This window comes from Onthophagus taurus, chromosome 5, assembly GCF_036711975.1.
Source record: "Onthophagus taurus isolate NC chromosome 5, IU_Otau_3.0, whole genome shotgun sequence".
Classification (NCBI taxonomy): Eukaryota; Metazoa; Arthropoda; class Insecta; order Coleoptera; family Scarabaeidae; genus Onthophagus; species Onthophagus taurus.
The window spans coordinates 8,658,976-8,671,395 of record NC_091970.1 but is presented as its reverse complement, the minus strand read 5'-3'; the positions used below and the strand labels follow the sequence as shown (position 1 = coordinate 8,671,395).

The 12,420-nt window shown below is 26.0% G+C and overlaps 2 protein-coding genes across 8 annotated transcripts in view; one reads left to right on the top strand and one right to left on the bottom strand.

Moving 5' to 3' along the window:
- The window catches only part of LOC111413401 (chromosome transmission fidelity protein 18 homolog), a 156,800-nt gene that overhangs the window by 90,849 nt on the left and 53,531 nt on the right, over positions 1-12,420 (top strand). The window lies entirely within an intron of this gene.
- Positions 1-12,420, bottom strand: part of LOC111420214 (Dorsal root ganglia homeobox) — a 108,117-nt gene that overhangs the window by 65,932 nt on the left and 29,765 nt on the right. The window contains exons 3-4 of the mRNA XM_071195794.1: positions 9,188-9,279; positions 9,029-9,130 (exon numbers count right to left, since the gene is read on the bottom strand). Of these exons, the coding sequence (XP_071051895.1) occupies positions 9,029-9,130; positions 9,188-9,279 (194 nt within the window). The remainder of the gene's footprint in view (positions 1-9,028; positions 9,131-9,187; positions 9,280-12,420) is intronic.

The following is a 12,420-nucleotide window of genomic DNA, read 5'->3' as shown; positions in this document are numbered from 1 at the left end:
AACCTAACCTCAAACCTTCCTTTATAACCTCTAAAAGTTTCATTTCTTCAATTCTAGCCGTTTCAGAGAAAATAATTTTTTCTTTTACAACAATGACAAAAAACGTCAAAATGAAATAGGAGATTTTAAAAATTTTTATAAAATTAATTGTTCACGTTGGAAATTTAAAATTTGGTACAACCTAACCTCAAACCTTCCTTTATAACCTCTAAAAGTTTCATTTCTTCAATTCTAGCCGTTTCAGAGAAAATAATTTTTTTTTTTTACAACAATGACAAAAAACGTCAAAATGAAATAGGAGATTTTAAAAATGTTTATAAAATTAATTGTTTGTCCGGGAAACTTGAAACTTGGTATAACCTAACCTCAAACCTTCCTTTATAACCTCTAAAAGTTTCATTTTTTCAATTGTAGCCATTTCGGAGAAAATAATTTTTTCTTTTACAACAATGACAAGAAACGTCAAAATGAAATAGGAGATTTTAAAAATTTTTATAAAATTAATTATTATCCCTGGAAACTTGAAATTTGGTATAACCTAACATCAAACGTTCCTTTATAACCTCTAAAAGTTTCATTTCTTCAATTCTAGCCGTTTCGGAGAAAATAATTTTTTCTTTTACAACAATGACAAGAAACGTCAAAATGAAATAGGAGATTTTAAAATTTTTTATAAAATTAATTGTTCACGTTGGAAACTTAAAATTTGGTACAACCTAACCTCAAACCTTCCTTTATAACCTCTAAAAGTTTCATTTCTTCAATTCTAACCGTTTCGGAGAAAATAATTTTTTCTTTTACAACAATGACAAGAAACGTCAAAATGAAATAGGAGATTTAAAAAATTTTTATAAAATTAATTATTATCCCTGGAAACTTGAAATTTGGTATAACCTAACATCAAACGTTCCTTTATAACCTCTAAAAGTTTCATTTCTTCAATTCTAGCCGTTTCGGAGAAAATAATTTTTTCTTTTACAACAATGACAAGAAACGTCAAAATGAAATAGGAGATTTTAAAAATTTTTATAAAATTAATTGTTTGTCCGGGAAACTTGAAATTTGGTATAACCTAACCTCAAACCTTCCTTTATAACCTCTAAAAGTTTCATTTCTTCAATTCTAGCCGTTTCAGAGAAAATAATTTTTTCTTTTACAACAATGACAAAAAACGTCAAAATGAAATAGGAGATCTTAAAAATTTTTATAAAATTAATTGTTGCTCCTGGAAACTTGAAATTTGGTATAACCTAACCTCAAACCTTCCTTTATAACCTCTAAAAGTTTCATTTTTTCAATTCTAGCCATTTCGGAGAAAATAATTTTTTCTTTTACAACAATGACAAAAACGTCAAAATGAAATAGGAGATTTTAAAGTTTTTTATAAAATTAGTTGTTTGTCCGGGAAACTTGAAATTTGGTATAACCTAACTTCAAACCTTCCTTTATAACCTCTAAAAGTTTCATTTTTTCAATTCTTGCCGTTTCGGAGAAAATAATTTTTCTTTTACAACAATGACAAAAAACGTCAAAATGAAATAGGAGGTTTTAAAAATTTGTATAGAATTAATTGTTCACGTTGGAAACTTAAAATTTGGTACAACCTAACCTCAAACCTTCCTTTATAACCTCTAAAAGTTTAATTTCTTCAATTCTAGCCGTTTCGGAGAAAATAATTTTTTCTTTTACAACAATGACAAGAAACGTCAAAATGAAATAGGAGATTTTAAAAATTTTTATAAAATTAATTGTTTGTCCGGGAAACTTGAAATTTGGTATAACCTAACCTCAAACCTTCCTTTATAACCTCTAAAAGTTTCATTTCTTCAATTCTAGCCGTTTCGGAGAAAATATTTTTTTCTTTTACAACAATGACAAGAAACGTCAAAATGAAATAAGAGATTTTAAAAATTTTTATAAAATTAATTGTTCACGTTGGAAACTTAAAATTTGGTACAACCTAACCTCAAACCTTCCTTTATAACCTCTAAAAGTTTCATGTCTTAAATTCTAGCCGTCTCGGAGAAATTAATTTTTTTTCTATAACGTCACTTTCACAAATTTCAAACTAAAAAGGTAGATTTTAAAATTGATTCTAAACGACGTAAAAATTAATTTTCTGTACAAAGAGTCCAAACTCGATATTCTTATCTTATTTATCCTTCGAGATTTTCGTTGTTTCTTTGGAGTTATTATCAAAAATGGCGGATTACTATTATTTTTTTTTTTTTTGAAGTTCAAATTTTTTTATTAGAATTGCACAAAATTTGGTATGAAATTAAAAGAAATTCGAATTCATATTTATTTATATCGACGATGGTAATAATAATAATAAATTGACGTAAAAAGGTAATAAAAATAATAATTTTCGTAATTTTTATTTGAAATACGTCGTGTTTGGTATCAAATTAAAGGGAATCAAAAATCTAATCGATCTAAAATCACCTCGGCTTGCTAATTTCATCTAATTTCAAATTGATATGGACGAAACACTTTAAGAATGAGATATAACTTGAAAATGTACACGCGGAAACAGATACACTGCTAGGTAGTGTTGTGTAAAAAGTGTCCAGTCTTGGAAATGGTCCGTTGAGGTAAAGTGGACGAGAGGGTGGCCACAAAAATATAAAAATTCGTAATATGACACCGGACGTCTCCGCGACCGTCGCTGAGGTCCGCGGGGACCCAGTTTTATAACGCGCCGTCTTTCGTATCATCCTCAGAGGTTAAATTCGGACCTATTCTCGGAATTGCGGTGTCGAATTTCCAATTTCCAATGACGTAATTGACGTTTGACAGTAAAGGGACTTGCGGGAAATAAGGAGAGCCGCCGATAATTTCGTTTAACCGTTCGATTTTTCTTTATTCCCTTTTCATTCTTATTTCGAGAGCTCCCCTCGTTCGTATTTTCTTCCTTTTGTATTCTTTTTAAGCGATTTCCTCGTCATTATTACCCATAAAAATAATATTTACACACTCATCCCCTTTATGCCGTTCGTAAACCCACTCCAACACTCTCCAAACAAAAAGTAACATATGTAACAACCCGAGGGGCTATTGGAAGTCGTGAAGGGACCAGATGTACTCGTACTTGCCTCGTCGAGGCTAATCCTCAATCGCAACCTACCCTCAAATATATGTATAGGGAACCTGTTAGCCACAAATCGTTTATTTAAGGGTTGAAACAGTGGTTATATTTATGGGGGTAATCTTTGCGTTGTGCTTTATTTATAAATTTCTTTTATTTTTTCAAAAATAATTTTATTGGATGATAATGGAGGAAATCTGTTTTATGTTTGGTTTGAAATGAAACCTGGGTCAACACACGAATAGGGTTGGAGAGTTTGCCGATTCCGCACATGATCAAACAGCAATCGAGGCAGAATCATCGGTTTAGCTGCGCGTGAAATTCAACAATGTTAACCAACTGTTTAAGCAAACACGACCCGGTCTCACTCTCTCTCCAACGCAAAGGGGGCGAGGTCGCCAATCAATTTGTGGCTCCTCTACGTGTTTGCCTCCATTGTAATGCTTTCGATTCGACACACACACAACCCCATTACTATCCCCCCAAAAATTAACCAACCATCATTATCCCAAATTTAATGCTTTTCACACGAATCCCTTTTCTATTCTTCTTGTTTAATCTAAGTCTATTATTATTAAAGATCATAACAACCAAGTTTATAGAATCGAAGAAATTATTTATTGCACATTAAATCTTGATTAAATTTGCTTCAAAATGCTTCTTATTTTGTTACGATATCTCAATTAGTTTTTGAGATACGATTTATTAAATTTAAATGTGTCTAAATACAAAGACTTTAAATTTAGACATACAGGGATGGATTTAAAAAATCATAACAACCTAGTTTATAGAATCGAAGCAATTATTTATTACACATTAAATCTTGATTAAATTTGCTTCAAAATGCCTCTTATTTCATTAAAATATCTTAATTAGTTTTTGAGATACGATTATTTTAAATTCTAATAAATTTCGGTAAAAAAGAACTTGCAAAGTTTGATTTAAAAAATGATAACAACGAGATGTATGGATTCGAAGAAATTATTTATTGCACATTAAATCATGGCTAAATTTGCTTCAAAATGCTTCTTATTTCGTTACGATATCTCAATTAGTTTTTGAGATACGATTTTTTAAATTTAAATGTGTCTAAATACGAAGACTTTAAATTTAGACATACAGCGATGGATTTAAAAAATCATAACAACCAAGTTTATATAATCGAAGAAATTATTTATTGCACATTAAATCTTGATTAAATTTGCTTCAAAATGCTTCTTATTTTATTGAGATATCTTAATTAGTTTTTGAGATACGATTATTTTAAATTTTAATAAATTTCGGTAAAATGTACTTGCAAAGTTTGATTAAAAAAATGATAACAACGAGATGTATGGAATCGAAGAAATTATTTATTGCACATTAAAGCTTGATTAAATTTGCTTCAAAATGCTTCTTATTTCATTAAAATATCTTAATTAGTTTTTGAGATACGATTATTTTAAATTTTAATAAATTTCGGTAAAAAAGAACTTCCAAAGTTGATTTAAAAAATGATAACAACGAGATGTATAGAATCGAAGAAATTATTTATTGCACATTAAATCTTGATTAAATTTGCTTCAAAATGCTTCTTATTTTATTGAGATATCTTAATTAGTTTTTGAGATACGATTATTTTAAATTTTAATAAATTTCGGTAAAATGTACTTGCAAAGTTTGATTAAAAAAATGATAACAACGAGATGTATGGAATCGAAGAAATTATTTATTGCACATTAAATCTTGATTAAATTTGCTTCAAAATGCTTCTTATTTCATTAAAATATCTTAATTAGTTTTTGAGATACGATTATTTTAAATTTTAATAAATTTCGGTAAAAAAGAACTTCCAAAGTTGATTTAAAAAATGATAACAACGAGATGTATAGAATCGAAGAAATTATTTATTGCACATTAAATCTTGATTAAATTTGCTTCAAAATGCTTCTTATTTTATTGAGATATCTTAATTAGTTTTTGAGATACGATTATTTTAAATTTTAATAAATTTCGGTAAAATGTACTTGCAAAGTTTGATTAAAAAAATGATAACAACGAGATGTATGGAATCGAAGAAATTATTTATTGCACATTAAAGCTTGATTAAATTTGCTTCAAAATGCTTCTTATTTCATTAAAATATCTTAATTAGTTTTTGAGATACGATTATTTTAAATTTTAATAAATTTCGGTAAAAAAGAACTTCCAAAGTTGATTTAAAAAATGATAACAACGAGATGTATAGAATCGAAGAAATTATTTATTGCACATTAAATCTTGATTAAATTTGCTTCAAAATGCTTCTTATTTTATTGAGATATCTTAATTAGTTTTTGAGATACGATTATTTTAAATTTTAATAAATTTCGGTAAAATGTACTTGCAAAGTTTGATTAAAAAAATGATAACAACGAGATGTATGGAATCGAAGAAATTATTTATTGCACATTAAATCTTGATTAAATTTGCTTCAAAATGCTTCTTATTTCATTAAAATATCTTAATTAGTTTTTGAGATACGATTATTTTAAATTTTAATAAATTTCGGTAAAAAAGAACTTCCAAAGTTGATTTAAAAAATGATAACAACGAGATGTATAGAATCGAAGAAATTATTTATTGCACATTAAATCTTGATTAAATTTGCTTCAAAATGCTTCTTATTTTATTGAGATATCTTAATTAGTTTTTGAGATACGATTATTTTAAATTTTAATAAATTTCGGTAAAATGTACTTGCAAAGTTTGATTAAAAAAATGATAACAACGAGATGTATGGAATCGAAGAAATTATTTATTGCACATTAAAGCTTGATTAAATTTGCTTCAAAATGCTTCTTATTTCATTAAAATATCTTAATTAGTTTTTGAGATACGATTATTTTAAATTTTAATAAATTTCGGTAAAAAAGAACTTCCAAAGTTGATTTAAAAAATGATAACAACGAGATGTATAGAATCGAAGAAATTATTTATTGCACATTAAATCTTGATTAAATTTGCTTCAAAATGCTTCTTATTTTATTGAGATATCTTAATTAGTTTTTGAGATACGATTATTTTAAATTTTAATAAATTTCGGTAAAATGTACTTGCAAAGTTTGATTAAAAAAATGATAACAACGAGATGTATGGAATCGAAGAAATTATTTATTGCACATTAAATCTTGATTAAATTTGCTTCAAAATGCTTCTTATTTCATTAAAATATCTTAATTAGTTTTTGAGATACGATTATTTTAAATTTTAATAAATTTCGGTAAAAAAGAACTTCCAAAGTTGATTTAAAAAATGATAACAACGAGATGTATAGAATCGAAGAAATTATTTATTGCACATTAAATCTTGATTAAATTTGCTTCAAAATGCTTCTTATTTTATTGAGATATCTTAATTAGTTTTTGAGATACGATTATTTTAAATTTTAATAAATTTCGGTAAAATGTACTTGCAAAGTTTGATTAAAAAAATGATAACAACGAGATGTATGGAATCGAAGAAATTATTTATTGCACATTAAATCTTGATTAAATTTGCTTCAAAATGCTTCTTATTTCGTTACGATATCTCAATCAGTTTTTGAGATACGATTTTTTAAATTTAAATATGTCTAAATACAAAGACTTTAAATTTAGACATACAGGGATGGATATAAAAAATCATAACAACCAAGTTTATATAATCGAAGCAATTATTTATTACACATTAAATCTTGATTAAATTTGCTTCAGAATGCTTCTTATTTCATTAAAATATCTTAATTAGTTTTTGAAATACGATTATTTTAAATTTTAATAAATTTCGGTAAAGAAGAACTTGCAAAGTTTGATTTAAAAAATGATAACAACGAGATGTATCGAATCGAAGAAATTATTTATTGCACATTAAATCTTGATTAAATTTGCTTCAAAATGCTTCTTATTTCGTTACCATATCTCAATTAGTTTTTGAGATAAGATTTTTTAAATTTAAGTGTGTCTAAATACAAAGACTTTAAATTTAGACATACAGGGATGGATTTAAAAAATCATAACAACCAAGTTTATATAATCGAAGCAATTATTTATTACACATTAAATCTTGATTAAATTTGCTTCAAAATGCTTCTTATTTTATTGAGATATCTTAATTAGTTTTTGAGATACGATTATTTTAAATTTTAATAAATTTCGGTAAAATGTACTTGCAAAGTTTGATTAAAAAAATGATAACAATGAGATGTATGGAATCGAAGAAATTATTTATTGCACATTAAATCTTGATTAAATTTGCTTCAAAATGCTTCTTATTTCGTTACGATATCTCAATCAGTTTTTGAGATACGATTTTTTAAATTTAAATATGTCTAAATACAAAGACTTTAAATTTAGACATACAGGGATGGATATAAAAAATCATAACAACCAAGTTTATATAATCGAAGCAATTATTTATTACACATTAAATCTTGATTAAATTTGCTTCAGAATGCTTCTTATTTCATTAAAATATCTTAATTAGTTTTTGAGATACGATTATTTTAAATTTTAATAAATTTCGGTAAAGAAGAACTTGCAAAGTTTGATTTAAAAAATGATAACAACGAGATGTATCGAATCGAAGAAATTATTTATTGCACATTAAATCTTGATTAAATTTGCTTCAAAATGCTTCTTATTTCGTTACGATATCTCAATTAGTTTTTGAGATAAGATTTTTTAAATTTAAGTGTGTCTAAATACAAAGACTTTAAATTTAGACATACAGGGATGGATTTAAAAAATCATAACAACCAAGTTTATATAATCGAAGCAATTATTTATTACACATTAAATCTTGATTAAATTTGCTTCAAAATGCTTCTTATTTTATTGAGATATCTTAATTAGTTTTTGAGATACGATTATTTTAAATTTTAATCAATTTCGGTAAAATGTACTTGCAAAGTTTGATTAAAAAAATGATAACAACGAGATGTATGGAATCGAAGCAATTATTTATTACACATTAAATCTTGATTAAATTTGCTTCAAAATGCTTCTTATTTCGTTACGATATCTCAATTAGTTTTTGAGATACGATTTTTTTAAATTTAAATGTCTAAATACAAAGACTTTAAAATTGAAACATGCAGACATTGATTTAAAAATTCATTATAACTAAGTTTATAGAATCGAAGAAATTATTTATTGCACATTAAATCTTGATTAAATTTGCTTTAAAATGCTTCTTATTTCATTGTGATATCTTATTTAGTTTTTGAGATACGATTATTTTAAATTTCAATAAACTCCGGTAAAAAAAACTTGCAAAGGTTGATTTAAAAAATGATAACAACCAAGTTTATAGAATCGAAGTAATTATTTATTGCACATTAAATTTTGATTAAATTTGCTTCAAAATGCTTCTTATTTCGTTACGATATCTCAATTAGTTTTTGAGATACGATTTTTTAAATTAACACATTTCCAAATTTAGTGCTTTTCTCACGAATTTCTTTTTTACCCTTATTTCATTAAAATTGATTAATCTAAACCTATTATTATTAATTCGATTGTATTCGAAAAATTAAAAAAAAAAAAAACAATACGAGCACGCCTCCAATTAGAAGAAACAATAGGGCTCAAATTGTAAAGTGAGTGGTGCAGCGTTGAATTGTGTTGTCCCCCTCTTTTGGGGCGGTTTGGTTTGCAGACAACTTCACTACTACAAGATTTCAAGAGCCATTGATATTTATACGCTCCGTTGAGGGGGGTGGGCGAAGAGAACACAATTTTTTAAGTGACACTCAACGCGAATTTGTTTGGAAACAATTTTAAAACAAACAGGTTATTAAACGGGGCTTTAATAAACAATAAACTTAACCCTTTCACCCTTTACACCCATTCGCGCATTCATAAAGGAGTTTTATTCCCTTTTGTTCGACGTCGAATGTTACAGAGTTTATTTTTGAATAATAAGGTGTTGTTAAACACTTACCTGCACCCTTGCTTCCGTTAGATTGATTTTCATCGCTAAATCCTCTCGGGTGAACACGTCTGGGTAATGGGTTTGAGCAAATGCACTCTCTAATTCTTCCAACTAAACGTAAATAACAATAAAATTTTGATTCGCCTAGAAAATTTAGATGATACAAACCTGTTGTAACGTAAAGGTCGTCCTATTTCTTCGCTGTTTTCTTCTAACGAAGGTATCATCGTGAATTGCCGGATGATATGAGTAGCTTGTATCTGAAATGATATAAATACTAAAAATTATTATCGAAAAAAAAAGAATTTCTCTCAATTCGTTCTTGAGATATGATTTTTTAAATTTAAATGTTGTAAAGACGTGTAAAGATGTGTTATGAGAGATATTAACACTTTATGAGAGATGTATGGAATCGAAGAAATTATTCATTGCACATTAAATCTTGATTAAATTTGCTTTAAAATGCTTCTTATTTCATTACGATATCTTATTTAGTTTTTGTGATACGATTTTTTAAATATAAATGTGTCTCAATACAAAGACTTTAAATTTAGACATACAGGGATGGATTTAAAAAATCATAACCACCAAGTTTATAGAATCGAAGGAATTATTTATTGCACACTAAGTCTTGATTAAATTTGCTTCAAAATACTTCTTATTTCATTGAGATATCTTATTTAGTTTTTGAGATACATTTATTTAAATTTCAAAGAATTACGGTAAAAAGGAACTTGCAACGTTTGATTTAAAAAATCTTAATAACGAGATACATGGAAGCGAAGAAATTATTTATTGCTCATTAAATCTTGATTAAATTTGCTTCAAAATGCTTCTTATTTTATTGAGATATCTTATTTAGTTTTTGAGATACGATTATTTTAAATTTTAATAAATTTCGGTAAAATAGAATTTGCAAAGTTTGATTTAAAAAATGATAACAACGGGATCTATGGAATCGGAAAAATTATTTATTGCACATTAAATCTTGATTAAATTTGCTTCAAAATGCTTCTTATTTCATTGAGATATCTTATTTAGTTTTTGAGATACATTTATTTAAATTTCAAAGAATTACGGTAAAAAGGAACTTGCAACGTTTGATTTAAAAAATCTTAACAACGAGATACATGGAATCGAAGAAATTATTTATTGCTCATTAAATCTTCATTAAATTTGCTTCAAAATGCTTCTTATTTCGTTACAATATCTCAGTTAGTTTTTGAGATACGATTTTTTAAATTTAAATGTGTCTAAATACAAAGACTTTAAATTTAGACATACAGGGATGGATTTAAAAAATCATAACAACCAAGTTTATAGAATCGAGGCAATTATTTATTACACATTAAATCTTGATTAAATTTGCTTCAAAATGCTTCTTATTTCATTAAAATATCTTAATTAGTTTTTGAGATACGATTATTTTAAATTTTAATAAATTTCGGTGAAAAAGAACTTATAAAGTTGATTTAAAGAATGATAACAACGAGATGTATGGAATCGAAGAAATTATTTATTGCACATTAAATCTTGATTAAATTTGCTTCAAAATGCTTCTTATTTCGTTACGATATCTCAGTTAGTTTTTGAGATACGATTTTTTAAATTTAAATGTGTCTAAATACAAAGACTTTAAATTTAGACATACAGGGATGGATTTAAAAAATCATAACAACCAAGTTTATAGAATCGAGGCAATTATTTATTACACATTAAATATTGATTAAATTTGCTTCAAAATGCTTCTTATTTCATTGAGATATCTTATTTAGTTTTTGAGATACATTTATTTAAATTTCAAAGAATTACGGTAAAAAGGAACTTGCAACGTTTGATTTAAAAAATCTTAATAACGAAATACATGGAAGCGAAGAAATTATTTATTGCACATTAAATCTTGATTAAATTTGCTTCAAAATGCTTCTTATTTTATTGAGATATCTTATTTAGTTTTTGAGATACGATTATTTTAAATTTTAATAAATTTCGGTAAAATAGAATTTGCATAGTTTGATTTAAAAAATGATAACAACGGGATCTATGGAATCGGAAAAATTATTTATTGCACATTAAATCTAGGTTAAATTTGCTTCAAAATGCTTCGTAATTCATTGCGATATCTCAATTAGTTTTTGAGATACCATTTTTTAAATTTAAATGTGTCTAAATACAAAGACTTTAAAATTTACGCATGCAGAGATGGATCTAAAACATTATAACAACCAAGTTTATAGAATCGAAGAAATTATTTATTGCACATTGAATCTTGATTAAATTTCCTTTAAAACGCTTCTTATCTCATTATAATATCTCAATCCGTTTTTGAGATACGATTGTTTAAATTTAAATATGTCTAAATATAAAGGGATGGATTTAAAACATCGTAATAACCAAATTTATAGAATCGAAGAAATAATTTATTGCACATTAAATCTTGATTAAATTTGCTTCAAAATGCTTCTTATCGCATTACGCTATCTTAATTAATTTTTGAGATACAATTTTTTAAATTTAAATGTGTCTAAATACTAAGACTTTAAAATTTGCACATACATAGATGGATTTAAAACATCATAACAACCAAGTTTATAGAATCGAAGTAATTATTTATTGCACACTAAATCTTGATTAAATTTGCTTCAAAATGTTTTTTATTTTATTGAGATATCCTATTTAGTTTTTGAGATACGATTATTTTAAATTTTAATAAATTTCGGTAAAATAGAATTTGCAAAGTTTGATTTAAAAAATGATAACAACGAGATCTATGGAATCGGAAAAATTATTTATTGCACATTAAATCTAGGTTAAATTTGCTTCAAAATGCTTCTTAATTCATTGCGATATCTCAATTAGTTTTTGAGATACCATTTTTTAAATTTAAATATGTCTAAATACAAAGACTTTAAAATTTACGCATGCAGAGATGGATCTAAAACATTATAACAACCAAGTTTATAGAGTCGAAGAAATTATTTATTGCACATTAAATCTTGATTAAATTTCTTTTAAAACGCTTCTTATCTCATTATGATATCTCAATCCGTTTTTGAGATACGGTTGTTTAAATTTAAATATGTCTAAATATAAAGGGATGGATTTAAAACATCGTAATAACCAAATTTATAGAATCGAAGAAATAATTTATTGCACATTAAATCTTGATTAAATTTGCTTCAAAGTGCTTCTTATCTCATTACGCTATCTTAATTAATTTTTGAAAATTTTTAAAAATGTTTATATGTGTCTAAATACAGACTTTAAAATTTAGACATGCAGGGTTGGATTTAAAATATCATAACAACCAAGTTTATAGAATCGAAGTAATTATTTATTGCACACTAAATCTTGATTAAAATTACTTCAAAGTGCTTCTTATTTTATTACGATATCTTATT